General features: G+C 41.2%; 2 protein-coding genes across 2 annotated transcripts in view; one reads left to right on the top strand and one right to left on the bottom strand.

The window, feature by feature from the left end:
- The window catches only part of LOC138007584 (T-complex protein 11-like protein 1), a 14760-nt gene extending 70 nt beyond the window's left edge, over window positions 1-14690 (bottom strand). The window contains exons 1-8 of the mRNA XM_068854584.1: window positions 14502-14690; window positions 13176-13296; window positions 12356-12576; window positions 11985-12121; window positions 11400-11605; window positions 10793-10974; window positions 9143-9309; window positions 1-7391 (exon numbers count right to left, since the gene is read on the bottom strand). The exon at window positions 1-7391 is cut by the window's left edge and continues 70 nt beyond it. Of these exons, the coding sequence (XP_068710685.1) occupies window positions 7171-7391; window positions 9143-9309; window positions 10793-10974; window positions 11400-11605; window positions 11985-12121; window positions 12356-12576; window positions 13176-13296; window positions 14502-14650 (1404 nt within the window). The 5' untranslated portion in view covers window positions 14651-14690 and the 3' untranslated portion in view covers window positions 1-7170. The remainder of the gene's footprint in view (window positions 7392-9142; window positions 9310-10792; window positions 10975-11399; window positions 11606-11984; window positions 12122-12355; window positions 12577-13175; window positions 13297-14501) is intronic.
- Window positions 2532-3452, top strand: LOC138005674 (uncharacterized). Its single transcript, XM_068851867.1, has one exon. The coding sequence runs from the start codon at window positions 2532-2534 to the stop codon at window positions 3450-3452; it is 921 nt and encodes a 306-aa protein (XP_068707968.1).
- Window positions 14691-15767: the final 1077 nt, after the last annotated feature.

Raw genomic sequence — 15767 nt, 5'->3', positions numbered from 1 at the left:
CCGTCATTAAGAAAGAGGTCAATACCCTTACACAACTTGAATGGTCAACAAACTGAAAGTTTTTGGCTTTGAAATTCCGTCATGAGGGTTATCCATAACTTTTGTCCAATCAGTGACCCTATTTTCACGGTGGCCCACAACTGTCACGACAAACTCATTTTCATCACGGCAAAATCATTTTCACCATCATTTTATCACGTGACTCGAACGACGTCATGTAAGCTCGCAATGTGCTGTGGGACAGTGGGAGCCTATCCAACAAGGCGGTGAGTCGACGGTACTGTTTAAAGAATGTTTTGTGCAAATTGTGGATTTACGCTCCCAAACGGTGCGAAAGTCTGCGTCCAGTGTGGAAAAGGTATGTTTTTATTCACTTACAAGTGCACATCATGCACATTGACTTTTTTTCCGGGCAAATTCTCAAACCAACGTGCGTGGATACACAAAGTGTGCTTTTCGCCGAAAAAGGCAAGTTGGCAAGATTACAACAGAACTATTTCTCCTGCCTACAGCATTATTAATGAGAAAATGAATTGCAGTCGGAAAAATGTTATGATTCGAACTAAATCTGCGTAATTCTCTCTTATTTTATAAGTTTTAATTGTTTGTGTTGGAGACCCAATTTTAGCTATAGTATGATGAACAGGAATATTGCAGTCGTAGGCTTATGACGGAAAATTCCAAGAAACCAGTAGGTTGATGTACTCAGTTAGTAATCAACACAAAGCGTGGCCGTTGATTGACAGTTGTGCTCCCTCATTCCCTTATCGTTGCTGTCACTGATATACAGAAAATGTTAGGAATATTTTCAGGTCACATTCCGAGTTCACTATTCTGAAATAAAAACAAGTCAAAAGTAGCCAATATTACAATAATATCTTGGGAAAACGGAAACTTGCCGTAGTATTAACCTAGAAATTGAAATATGTAGGCTTGAGGCTTCTGGGATTTTCTTGTGCGAAAGGCTAGATGGACATCAAGCCACATTGCAGTGTTCCAGATAAGAGTCGGGTCTCGGGTCAATAACCCGGCAAAGAAAGCTTCCTGACCCGACAGATAAAATGTAAATGTTTAGTTAAATATTACAACAAAATTAAAAAACGAAAGACGGACGTTTCTTGGCTAAGTACATTGTTTAACTCTGAAAGCGACGAACGATTTAACAATCTTCCCTGTAGCTCATTGAATGTAAACAAGAAATTTGACACAAGGTGATCACGTGCATCTTTGTGGTTGCCTAGCACGTGATCAATTTCTTCCTTTTGACAGAACTTCCCCTTGATTCATAGAAGTCAGAGACTGCAGAAGGTTTAATGTTTTTACGATAGAATGTCATTAATAGTCCGCTGAGAATTCAAAATTCAGAGTTGTATACAAAAACTTTTTTTCCTTCATCTGTCTTTTGGCTTGTCTTTTACTGTTAACTCGCGGCTTTTGCGTTACATTTTGGTGCACAAGTAAAGCAAAAAAATTTTTGACCTGGTATCAGCTTAGACTGAAACGAAGAGGAATTATGAAGCGGAAACAACACGTTCAGTCCTTCCTTAGTGAGTGGAATAAACGTTTGCAAGACATGCGTTACATTCAGGTAAACTTCCGTCGGAGCAATTTGTAGTTGGTTTTTTGCGAACTTGTCCCGGACGTTAGTGTTACATTGCTTGATTTTGAAATCCGATCTGCAGAAATGTAAGCTATTGGAAATATAATATCGGTGAGCTTTAGACCCTTTTTGTGTACTGTATCAGAGGAGAGTTTTCAGAGACAACGCGTCAAGCCAGAACCGTGAGAGAATAAATAACTTTAAAATTACATCAAGCGTGTCATTAATTGTCGCGAGATCCGTTGCCGACAAAAGTGGCGAACCTGCCAGGACGATACGAAAAAGGATTTACCAGTTCACCTTATCCTTGGTGCCAGCGAGTACGCGCTAGTCAAAACCGAGACCATTCCCAAAATTGGCAGACCCGGAGAACCCATCGCAGAATGGACGCGCTTTGGGTGGACTATCTTGTCACCCGGAAGTAAACCAAATCTCACCAACATGTTCCTAACACAGAACCTCAGCAGACTTGACGTTCTCGGATTACAAGACCATTTGGTTGGCGATCAAGACCTCGTTTACGAAGAGTTTAAGGAGCAACTCCTAAGGGACCCAGAAGGATGGTACGAGCGTGGCTTACTCTGGAAGGGCAACCATCCACCTCTTCCCAACAATAAGCCAGGAAGTCTGAAACGCCTGGTGAACCTCGTAAAGAAACTGGAGAAACAACCAGGGATGAAATCATCCGAGATCAACTAGCCCAAGGAATAGTCGAGCGTGCCGAAGGCGAACCAGAAGGCAAGGAATTCTACATCTCACACAAACCAGTGGTGCGGGAGACGGCGGAGAGCACAAAAACCCGCATTGTTTATGATGCTTCTGCAAGAGCCTACCACAAGGCGCAACCCCTCAACGAGGGTGGTGGGGAGTACAAGCAATTCGCCAGTAATCCGAGTCCGAAAAATCCAAGAAGTACATTCAATGGCGCCACATGGGTTCAAAGGAAAACCCTGCCGATCTGGGCAGACGAGGAGGAAAAGCAGGAGAATGTGTGAATCTGTGGTTTCAAGGACCGTCCTGGTTACCATATCCAGAGAATTGGCCGTCCGACATCGTTACTAGCCCAAGCAATGAAACTCAAGCTGAGGCAAAAGTAATCAAGGAAGTTCTCGCAGTTCGAATTTGTTCGTGGATAAGACGGTTTATCCAAAACTGCAAGTTGAAACGTCAGCAAAAGATCAGCGGTCCTCTCTACACTGCGGAAACAAACCGTCAGATAGAGTTCTTGGTGCGAGACAGTCAAGTCAGATGCCTGAATACAGCCAGTTTTGAAGAAGATCAGTTACCATTAAACCTTCAGAAGAACGAAGACGGTTTATATGAATGCAGGGGCCGCATTCAAGGAGATTATCCCATCTACTTACCCGTAAGTGCCCTGTTCACCAAGAAGCTGGTCATGCACGTGCACACCCAAACCTTGCGCGGAGGAGTCGGCATGACAATGGCGAAGGTTCGAGAGAAGTATTGGGTGCCACGGTTACGATGTTTGACAAAGCAAGTGATTAGGAGCTGTCATGGCTGCAAATGGTTTCAAGTGGCGGCACTCCCAAATCCACCAACAGGCACCTTGCCGAAGGAAAGAACAGCTGGATCAGTACCATTCAAGTGCAATGGAGTGGATTTTGCTGGACCAATTAAATACCTCAGCAAGACCAAAAAGGAAATGGAGGCTTACATCGTTCTTTATGCCTGTAGTCTCACCCGAGAGGTCTACCTGGACCTGTTACCGAGCCAGAGCACTGACGAGTTCCTAAGCAGCTTAAAACGATTTATAGCAAGAAGAGGGCACCCCGAGAAGATCTTTTCAGACAATGGCAGCAGCGAAGTGGCGGAGGAACGTTATGAAAGATGAAAGGTTGAACGACTTCCTCGCCAGACAAAAAATAACTTGGCAGTTCAACTTTAGCCGAGCCCCATGCTGGGAAGGGGGGGGGGGGGGGGGGGCAATTTGAGAGACTGATCGGTGTAGTGAAGCCGAGTCTGTACAAGTCCATTGGTAATGGGAACCTCAGATGGCACGAACTTGAAGAGGTCATCTCAGATGTGGAGAGAATTATTAATGACAGGCCCCTCGATTATGTGGAGGACAACGTCCAAATGCCGACCCCAAGCGTTATGCTCTTCGGCCAACCAAATCAAGTCCCAGAGGAAGACCCGAGTAGCATAGAGGATGACAGCCTCAGGAAACGAGCCAAGTACCTGCGATGGTGTAAGGAGGTGCTGTGGTTGTGAGGGATAGTGATAGCAGCGCGACTGAGAGCTGGAAAATCCTTTCTGGAACGACCACTTCAACATCTCTATCCACTTGCGCTGTCCTGTGACAGAAACACCCAAGAGAGGATTGCAAGATTGGATGCTCGAGCTCCAGAGTTCCAACTTAGTCTTCATAAGCGCCAAATTGGGGGAGAATGTCGCGGACGTTAGCGTTACATTGCGTGATTTTGAAAACCGAACTGCCGAACCCCAAGACTTGAAATGTAAGCTATTGGAAATATAATCTCTGTATGAGAGGAGAGTTTTCAGAGACAACGTGTCAAGCCAGAACCGTGGGAGAATAAATAACCTTAAAATTACACCAAGCGTGCGATTATTTGTCGCGAGACCCGTTCACGACAGACTGTTTAACTGAAAGAAGAAACGATTGAGCTTTACTCAACAGTGGTTTTGAACTAAAGTTATTATCACAGCTCAAAAAATTAAAAGACCTCAAAACGGGACAGGACATTACAAAATGATTGTACTAGAACGTGTGTTTTAACAGGTGAACGTCTCAGCCGACCTTACACCCCTCTCTCACCCCCAAAGGGCCAGTGATGGCGCGCCGTCTGGGTGACCCCAACAATGGGGCCTGGTTCGAATAAGGAGTTTTTTTTCTAACCCTCTATCAAGAAGAGGTTGGGAAGGATTTTGCATGGATCACGTTGTTCCCCTGCACTCTTACTGATTTTAAAATGTCAGAAGGAGGAAGGAGGTAACTGCTGATTTTCAAGAGTCTGAAGAGCAGTTGTGGGACATGAACTGTGACCTTCCTGATGTCTGTTATAGACCTGATGATCCACCAAAACCAAATAAGGATGAGGATACAGATGTGAACGTGGACGAGAAACACTTGGAGCCGGTTAAAACATCAAATAGAAGATGACTTCCAAATAGCGCAAGCACTCTAAGCTAGTCTTGATCATGGTCTTGATATTGTTATACAGGGAAACCATGAAGCAGTTTCAGGAAAAGAGACTTTGGACAAATCAGTAATTTTCAGTGACCATACATCAGTTATCCAAGACCTTGAGCAGCATGCCATTTCTACAGAGCGGTTTTTTCCTTGTGGTGAGGAGGGGAGTGCTAGTCCAGCGATTTATTGCCTTGTGGCAACGGAAGAGAAAGAGGACGTCTCCTGTCTTGGAAAGGAAGGAATTGATAGTGGTGCACTGGTAAGAGAACTTTTGTGCTACGTTCGAAATGAAACCTTCAAAACAGCGGGTGAAATAGTCGCCGCAAGCTTCGCCCCAAAATGGGCCACCTCCCAACTTCCTTAGCCCTGTGGTATTCGATACATTGATAAACTTGAACATGGACGTAAGGGATCTTTCTCCAGACAAACATCTTACAGGGGAAGAAAGACAAATACTTGATACCATTAAACAAGATGTCACTAAACACCGTGACTACATAAGAGAGCATGGTTACACCGGTATCACCAGTGAAGAACGTACCAATGACATCCTTGGGTCAATCGTGGTTAGCCATTGGAATAAAATAGTTCTTTGTCTGAAAGAGTTCAAGGAAGGAATGAGTCTTGATAGACTTGCAAGTATCCTTTCCCACAGTCCAGCAGCCTGCAAAACATTGTTTGTGAAGGGTCTTATTGATGATGTTGATGCCAACTATCTAACAGGAGTACTTCACTCTCAGTACTCTCTTGAAGGTTGGTCAAGACGACTCGTTTAAGCGACGGTTATCAACCACTTCTAAGATTTTCTTCTCAGCTTAGAGGATGACAACATCACAGGCTACTCTGCCCCTGTGGCCTGGAATTACGATTAAGATAGCCAGCCCCAGGACACGGCAGAGACCTTTTCTGGAAAGATGCTTTACTCACCTGACCTTACAGCTTCAGGGGTAATAGGCTGGGTGACTGGTCAGCGACACAGGGAAATAAATGGCCAAAAAGTAAAGATCACGGTCAAGTTCGATCATGAGGGTACAATCCGAATTCCTGATCACACTATATGCTTTTCCTATGTTGGCGCCCGCTGGATGGAAATCACTATTCCAACAGAACACGTCCTTCCTCGTGAAGAATTTAGACACATCTTCATGCTAGCATATTGTAAGGGCCAAGCTTTTGCAAAGCCGTAAAACTGGTTCTTGATGGTTTTCTGAAGTATCGTTCGCATTTTTGTTACTTAAGGTCCATTCTCTGACTGTTTGAGAAGTATGATTAAACCAAGAGTAAATTCATAGTCAATTCTTCAACTAGAAAACTTGTTTCGTTTCATGTATTTCAGCACCTGAATCTTCATTATCATAAGTAGACATGACATTCTTAAATTTGATAGTGAAGAATTTCCCCAAACAGCTTTTAGTAATGGAACATGGTTACAGAAGAACGATCCCACATCTTCAGTTGCTGTGTTAACATTTTATAATTTCATAGCCGATGGGTTGATACCGTTGAGTATCACCAGCCATGTGAGACCAGTGATACCTTGAACAAATTTGTAAACTGCATAAGGATTTATTGGTAATTAAAGCGACAGGTCTACGACGTGACTTAGGAAGCCGCTCTTAAAGCCACCATTGAAGTATTACTTCAAAACCTCCTCTTCATCGAAGCTTGCTTCCAATTCAGCCTCAGAATCTGATGAAATCTCTTGGTTTCCAACACCTTGCGCTGTAAATGAACAAGAAATTCGTTACTGGCTGAACACTCTACTCCTTTGTGTATCCACGCACGTTGGTTTGAGAATTTGCCAGGAAAAAAAGTCAAATGTGCATTGTGTGCACTTGTAAGTGAATGAAAACATACCTTTTCCACACTGGACGCAGAAGTTCGCTCCGTCTGGGAGCGTAAACCCACAATTTGCACAAAAAAGTTTTAACAGTACCGTCCACTCACCGCCACGTTGGATAGGCTCCCACAGCACCTTGCGAGCTAACATGACGTCAATCGAGTCACGTGATAAAAATGATATTGCCGTGGTGAAAATGATTTTGCCGTGATCAAATTGATACTGCTGTGGTCAAAGTGATGTTACCGTGGTCAAAATGATATTGTTGTGATCAAATTGATATTGCCGTGGTCAAAATGATTTTGCCGTGACAGTTGAGGGCCACCGTACTATCTAAATTTTCCATGACTTTCACAAATGCCAGTGTAAAAACTTTTTACCAGTTTTAGAAGAAGTAGTGTATTGAAAATAACTCACTTCAGAATTCCAATCGGTGAACCAAAACGTGTTTCAGCAAATTATATCACACCTGGGGGTGGGGGAGGGAAGTTGTGGCCGATTACATCCGTCTCACGGAAAATGGTGATTACGGCTTTCAAAAGTTGAAAGAACCGAGTATCATTCTAATGAGTTTTGTATCTCAACTAAAATGTCCTCATAAAAGGGTGTAAACACCGCCATATTATGACCGACCACGCGCGCAAACCGGTTTGTGACCTCTGAAAGCTCTGTGTTCACACTTGTCAACCCCTGCGCGACGCCTGAGGGTGTATACGGTCCGTTTTCCTGGTGTAGTCGACTCGTTATTCTCGTTAACATGAAGTCGTACGTACGAACAGCTGCAAAAAAAAATAATTCAATGCCAAGATGGTTTATTCAGTATAGTTAAATGACAGTCTTGCGATAGCTTTACGTCAACCACGTTTTCAAGAACAAACAAGTTAAACTTGTATTGGAGAGAAAGTTACGAGAAAAGCTTGTGGCTATGTTCACTGTTTTGTTCAATGCGTTTGACGAAGGAAAACGCTTCCAACCGCACTCATAAGTTACTCCTTTTTTCAGTTCTTGTACTCTTATTGACCTTAAATTCTAGGATCTTTCACCTCGCCTGCAGAGCAGGGGTTTTTAGTGTACGAAACACGTGCCGTTTTTATACTAGAGACACATAACCGGCGTCTAGTGTAAAGACGGGACGAACTATATAAGACGCATAATCCGTCTGGGACGAACTTGGGCAAACATTTTTTATATGTCTGTTAAATTCGTCTGGTCTGGCATAAAGACGGGCACAAGACGCACAACGCGTCTGGGCGAGCTATCCAGTTTACTGCGTCTACGCAGACGTACTAAAGTGGAAGGTTTGTCGAGACGAATCAAGCGTCATGTGCCCCGTCTTTATGCCAGGCGAAATTAACAGACGCAGAAAAAAAGTTTGCCCAAGTTCGTCCCAGACGAATCGTCTAGTACAAAAAAACGGCCTTGGTTATCAATCTCTTGGCAAGTCATGTCGGCTACCTTAAACCTTTTAAGGACGGTGCCTACTAATTCAAAGGTATTTTTGCCCCGGTTTATGATTATGCAGGAAATGTAGATCTTTACAAGTGTCATTGAAATCCAAAAAGAAAATTGGGGGTAACCACGCATTTTTCCAAGATAATTCATGAATAACATTTGTAAAAAGCTTTAAAATACAAAGCAACGTATCTCGCTCTTTCTCAAATTGATGCTTAACGTCAAATACTTACAAAATGGCATTAGTCAAGAGTTCCTGTTCGAAACCTAAAATATGCGATTCATGCCTCGTTGCTTACTACATAAACTGAACACAAATCTCTTACCAACCGAGTTCGCGGGCTGTACTGTAAGTTACGGCCCACGCTTTTTTCCTTAGATTCATGGCCCATGCAAGCGCGAAACGCGCTGGCCATAAATCTAAGGGGGAAAACAAGGGTCCATAATTTAGAGCACGGACCGAGAAAACGGGGGGTTAGTAAGATATTTATTATACCCCTGTGAAACTAGTTTAAGTCAAGCGGAGAGTTCAACTGCCATAACTGCGGATAAATCTTCTTGACTTTTAAGATAGTTCCTTGCAAGATTCAAACAGTTTTACAAGCTTATGTAACAGAAAAGACATGAAAAACTTGCTGCAGAATGTCTTATCTAAATTTCAAATTTAGCAGGCCGTACTGTATAATACGGCCCGCTAATTAGTTAATCGCAACGCGCGTACTATGTGAGAGATATAATAAAATTTGTTACCTCAAGCAAAGTGACGCAGTCAATCAAAGTGCTATACATGGTTTTCCAATCCTCTGTAAACATTTTGTTGAAATTTAGGGCGCGTTCGATTGACCGTATTCCGGAATAGGAATAGGAACAATTGTCAAACACCCGCTAAAATGCTATTTCAAACATATCTTTATAATTCTTGTTGCTTCAAAACGCCAAAAATACAGTTTTAAATCATCACTCCACGTATTCTTATTCCGGAATAGGGTCAATCGAACGCACCCTTAATCTCTCATGGGCCAAAATCCACAGAATCGGCCTTCGTTCGTAAAGACATCACAGTGATTTCAATACTCACTTATTAATTTGTAAACTGTGTTATCAGGGGATGAAATTCCTTCAACTTGTCCTTTCAGCGTCTCTTTTTGTTGTGGTGTAAGTTGACTTAATCCTCTTTCTTCCAAGAGCTTTTCCGTTTCTTTTACCATTTGCTCGTACACACCAAGAAGACTAGAAGAAAAATCCCTTTAAAACAAAGATTTTTACTCGTTTTAGTGAGCATCCAAACTTCCATGACGGCACACCAAAATTCGCAATATCATGATTTAAAGCCTAAGTCAATCTTGGAGTTTGTTTCGCCATTTTGTTCCGATACGAGTTGCACGAAGAATTGCATAGCTTAATATACAAAAGATACACCCTTTCTTTTTTGGAACGCAATTGGTGAGAGAAGTAAAAGGTGGTTACACCGAAGTAACTATTATTACACTTTCCGCAACGCTTTTCGCAATGCTGCAACTTATGTCGTACATGGTTATCAGCCAATCAAAAAATATTCCTTTGACCTCGTGATGAAAAAGAGCAAGCCGCATAAGGTGCAAGAAACGGTGCCCAGTATAACAACTGCCGAGGGATTTGACCCGAAACGAAAGAATTTTGCCTAACAAAAAAAAAAAACGCGAACCGAGGCGCGAGGGAATTTGGATGGGATAACAGCGCTTTGAGTCATTTAGGGGTTCTGGGGTTCGTTTCTTGGAAGTCCGAATAACTTCAATTTTCGGGCCCGAAACTGCCTTCCGCTTGCTTAAATAAGCTGGTCTTTTAACATGTTTTCAAGATCACAAAAAGCAAAATGATAGTGAAGTTTGTTGACTTAAACTATTTCCTTTCTTAAGATAAAGGGAATATTGACACCCGAAAAAGGCCCGAAAAGTTTGGGGACTTTCGAGAGACGGGCCCTTAATCTGTTTGTGGAGTTTCAGTTCCAAGGTCCGGAAGTGCCTCGATAGATTTTGACTAAGTAAAAAGACAGCGTGGGGTCAAAAGACAAGTTTAAAAAAATCGGTTGCTCTAACATCACAACCGTAACAGAGTATTACATTCAAGGAAAAAAAACTATACTACGTGCAGACAAATATTTGTAACAAGCAGTCTTTTGAAGAGGGAGGGCAAATCTGGTATGCAGGAATTCGGACGAGCGAGTACCAAAAAGCACGGCCTGGAATTTCCAGTTATGCAGGAAAGCGAGCTACACAAGCTTAAACTACATATGTTACCCGTTGAAAAACCAAAAAAATATACTGAATCCATTTAAAGAGGCACTGTCAGAGCATTCGCACCGATTTCTGGACACAGCTCCATCGCATTGAAATCGTTTCGACATCATTGTTTTTCTCAATTTTAAGTGAACATAGAACATGAGATTAGCCAAAAGCAAATTTTCACCGACTTAGTGCAAGTTACAACAAAACTTGAAAACGTTACCCAAATGTTTTCAAGTTCGCAAACAACTTCTTCGTGAGGGGGAAACCGGAGTATCCGGGAAAAAGACTTCGGGAGAAGAGTAGAGAATCGACAAACTCAACCGACATTACTTTTAACGCCGAGTCTGGGAATCGAACCCGGGCCACATTGGTGGAAGGCGAGTGCTCTCACTACTGAGTCAGCACTGCTCCCCTGGAACCCAACTATCAAGAGATTTCACAGGTAATGCTTAATTGCGTCTTACCCTTCAGGAACGCCATCCAAGAGAATATAAAGCACTTCCTTCAGTGCAGCTAGATATGCAGCATCTGAAGCTAGTTGTTGACCTATCGTATTTAAAGTTACAAGCAGCACTGAGGCTATGAGGGTAGTGCGGCGAATACTCCATCGCATCTCAGCTAATCGAAACTCGTCCATAATCAATGTCTACGGGAAAAATAAAAAGTCTTGACTATTTGCACTTCTAAAGGCTACATCTCTAAATCTACTGAATGGTTAACATCACCTATGCAAACGTTTGCAAGTGAAAACTTTAAGTAAGACTGAATGACATTTTGAAAATGAGAAATTCTCTTAAAGGGTTGTGTTAACAAAAAAGTTCTTGGAAATACTAATGCTTAAAATAAAAGGAATCATACTCAAAATGTATCCCCCTGTACATAAAAAAACCTATCCTATTTCTTATTTGATTGAAGTTGTTTAACAAAGGGTAAGAAAGGTACTTTCGAGATAGAAAGAACGGAAAATTGGATTTCAGTTCGCCTGTTGCGCGGTGAAGTGAGGGGATTTGGGGGGTTAACTTAAATCGTTTTCAACTTAATGTTAGGGATGAAGAAAAACAATCAGTATACCTCTGGATATGGCCAGCCTGGTTCACCAAAGATTATTCCTAAGTAACCATGAGCTAAAATATCTGTAAGACTGGCATCTTGTAGCTTCTGTTTGAAGTCTGTCGTGTCGGATATCTCCTCTGAGACATCTGCCGCTGACCTGGAACCTATACCCGTTGCTACTTCGGCACCTCTTCTTAGCCACGCCTTGGTTGACATTAAGCCGGCTGCAGGATCCATGAGGAAATAAAGAACAGTCATCTAAGGCTAGGTCACCTTTAGGGTAAAAAAGTGTTCCACCCCACATGCAAACAATTGAATCCCATTTACCATGATCTCCTTTATTATACTTGGGATAATGCGCAACTTTTGGCAATATTTTCAGTCATTGCAATAAAAAAGGACAAAGATGATGATGATGATGATAATAATAATAATACTGCCTTGTAAGAGTGAAAGGGTTTCACAACTACAACAAAAGAGCCAAGCCTTGAAATTTGTAACTTCCATTTTGTAAAGAATATCACCCTTGTTATGTTGTCTATGACTGGCTGCTATGGTTAGTTTACAGTATATTTCTACCTTTTCCATTCTGTTGGAATGTACCTGGAGTAGATTGAAGATATTCTTTAAATTTGTTCCTCTCATATTCGATAGACTGCAGTAATAGATGTGGTTTTATTGTCTGAAGTTGAAAATTTGCCATGTCAACTTTCATTGTATCCATCAAACTGAACACTTCTCTGAAATACAAACATGAAGATTATTATTTCATAATCAAGAGGTAAAGATCTCTCTATAGTTCAAGAGTGCTGATGCAAAATACTTATGTCTTTGAAGAAGTAAGGAGCCTTTTAATGCTCCAAGTTTTGCCATGCCTTGTTAAAGTAAATGAAATATACACACTGATACACTCGTGTGTGTTATTATGGGGGTTAAATTAATCAAAGAAGTAGACAATGAATTCAACCTCTTACTTGAAAATCTCCACAATATTCTGGTTTTGTAGAATTTTCTTGACTTGTTCATCCCTTGCTGGAGCACAAAGCTTGCTTAAAACACCAACTACAAACTGTGCAATTCTTGATATTTCCAGAATACCATGATTTGCTTGCTGTTTTATAAGGTCCAAATCTAAAACTTCATTGATCTGTGCTCTGAGAGAGTTGTGACGTGGAAGTAGTAATGACAACATATTCTGAAATAAAACAGTAATTTAATCTTGTGATATAAAAACTAATATAAACAGAATTTCAGAAAGTGTCACAAAGTTGATCACAAGCTTTGTTCCAACTAAACAACAATATTATTATTTTATGTCACACAATAACACTCGTCCTGTTTGTTCAACAACCTGTTTGTTCAAAAAATGGAAAATGTTTCAAACCTTTTTGTCTGGGATTGTCATCAATCTACCTCACCAAATCACAATAGCTTATGCACATACATGTAACACTATGCATTCCCTCACAATGTTTATCACAATACATATCAGATACTAAAAATGCTGTGATTGAGGTATTTACTGTGATGTACTCTGGAGAAAGGCCCAGATGGTTTCATGTTATAGATTTAGGCTCAAATCAGTAAACAATAGATGTACATATACATAATAACAGGGCTGCCAAAAGTAGCTTGTTACAGGCAAAAATCACCACCTAATTTGTTGTCTTGGCCCGCCACGCTGCTTCACTGTCCGTTATCGAGAATGGGCTAAAGATGCTACAAATGTCTTTTTATGTGTTCACTAATAACATCAGAGGCCTACTTGGCAAAAAAAGGGATTGTCTTGGATACCTCTTTTACTTCTTCCATCAGAGATAGTGCCTGACTGAAGACTGGAGGTTCGTGGTTTAACTCTTCTTCAAGCTTATCCCAGAATGCCTTGTGAACAACATCTCTTACAACTTTCTCAAGCCTGCAATAAGAACAATATTGAAAGAAATGTATAGATATGTATATGTATGTTGTTGTTTAGAACCTGTCTTTTCTCTTGTGTTCAAGTATAAGTTTACCAAGAGAGTTTTTTTAAACAATTTGTTGGATGCTTGTGAAAAATATATACATATAAACATATTTCGAAGTCCAAACTGGACTTTGGACAATGGAATTGAACTGGATATTGACCAGGATATTGCAACATAAAAAAATCACTGAAATACTGTGAATTTTAAAGGAAATCTCAGGCAACCCAAACTCATAATGCTCAGTCAACGTGATGATTTGTAGGGTTCATGTGGGAAACATGAAATGCTGAAACAAATCGGCTAATCCTAGTTTACAGCGACAAAAATAAATAAAATAAACATACTTTTACTGCACCTTGTGTCCTTGTGTCTTCTTTTACTGAAGCCTAAAGCCTTCGGAAATTATTTATTTTGGACAAAATGCTAAAGGCTCCGGAACATTATTAATGATTTTGGACAAAATGCGAGAGAAATTATTCCCTAATTTTACGAATATACCATTTGATAAGCTACTAACAAATAACATTCATAGGAAGTCATTTTGGCACTGTAGGAAAAGTTGCCATGGCAACATTGTAATTTCGCATGTAAAATCAACACTGAAATTTTGCACCAAAATTTAGGAGTAATTTGTCACCCATGTTAGCATTATGACCATTTAATCAATTTCACATCATTTAGCCAAACCCGACGACAGTAAAACTTTGCTTATAGGGAATACATTGTTTTTGTTATTGTACCCTTTGTTTCAACAGCCAATGAGGCTCTGGTTGGAACATTAATGACAGTTGGTCACGTCAACGACATCTTCGCTCTATGAAATAAAAAAAAATTAGTCTGTTTTACGCTGTCCTGATCAAATGTATCTTGAGATTTTAATCTTCTTTTGTGTCATATCGCTTCCTCTATCGACAGGCTGGTCTCAGCAGGACGAAAAATAGCCGAATATGCAAATTTACGCGTATCTCGACCAACTTCTGAGGAAGATCAACACGGAAAAATTAAAATGGCTAGATTACAGAATACCCGTCCACTTAAATTCAACCTCAAAAGGCTGCCACCGCAGTCAATATACCTCGTTCTTTAGTCCACACTGCGGACCACGGTGGCAGTACATTTTTAAACTATTTTGATACGCAGAGAAAACACTGCTTACGAGTTCTCTGGGAGTTCTGACTGGAGTTGGAACGAGTCATTCATCAAAAGTTCGTGGGCGAGAGCCATGTTCGACACGATATTTGTTGTCTCTTGTTGAACATTTTCTGGAGTTTCGGCTTTATTTCCTTTATCGTGGAACTCGTCCATGTCATCTGTACAAAGAAAACCCAATGCAACCTTCTGTCAAAGATTGTGTCCAACTGAAAAAAGAAAACATTATCAGGATATTGAGCATGCGCAACAATTCCAAGGTCCCAGACTTCCCTAAGTAGCTGTTTTCCCCTTGTCTTCACACAACCACATTTACATTGCTTAGTATCTTTTCTCCTTTAAAGATGATTAGTATAAAAATCTGTGTGACAACACTGTCCTGGCTTGCGAAATGTTCTTTTCCGGTTGCCGTCCGCGTCCGCGTCCAAGGGCACTTTGAGATATGGAAACAAGTCTTTACCCTCGAAAATGTGCGTTACCGTGACAGACACCGACAGCCGACAGAACCTGACGGGAAAAAAGCGACAATTTGCGACAGCGACAATCCATTTTTAACTTCGACAAAGCGACATCTTTTCACTTTGTTATTTCGACAGCGACATGACCGACCAGGCCAGCATGACTCTGTTGGTGTTCCTCGCAGCCGCTTTTAGTCTCACGCTCCTGAGCGTTGCGTGACGAGACTAGAAACGGCTGCGAGGGAGACTATGTTGCTACATGTATATTTCTTGTGCAAATTAAGATATATTAAACAAACCATCATTCAACACTTGACGTGCTTCTTATGCAGTGAGCGTCTTATGTCTCTTATTTCCTTTTTTGGTACAAAGGTCGACACGAAGTCACGTCAGTGATGATTCTCTGTAATGAAATGGTATATGAAATGAATCATATATGAACTGCGGATATGAAATCAAGTGAAGCTATGATCTTCGATGAGCGCAATTTTTGCAATTGCGTAGAGAAGCCTGAAAAATTCAGGCGATTCCGGTGCGACGATTCCGGTGCGACGCTCTAACCAACTGAGCTATGAAGCCACTGACATTGGGAGCTGGTCATTTATGGGTTCTAATGGTCCCTGTATACCATTTCAAACCAGTTTGAACCGATTTGCAATGCATTTGGAGGCAATTTTATAGTGAGTAATGGGACGCCAGTTTTTAAATTTATTTACCGGTTTATGCTTTTTAGGTATTAAAGTAATTATTCCTCTCCTCTGGGTGATTGATAGACCACCCTTTATGTATGCATGGTTTAAAGCATTTAGAAGATG

This window comes from Montipora foliosa, chromosome 6 (genome assembly GCF_036669935.1).
Source record: "Montipora foliosa isolate CH-2021 chromosome 6, ASM3666993v2, whole genome shotgun sequence".
Taxonomy (NCBI): Eukaryota; Metazoa; Cnidaria; class Anthozoa; order Scleractinia; family Acroporidae; genus Montipora; species Montipora foliosa.
This window is presented reverse-complemented; position numbering and strand designations above follow the sequence as displayed.

What these genes read in the sequence shown, in the direction of transcription:
- LOC138005674 (XM_068851867.1), top strand. Translation starts at nt 2,532, where the DNA reads ATGGGTTCAAAGGAAAACCCTGCCGATCTGGGCAGACGAGGAGGAAAA.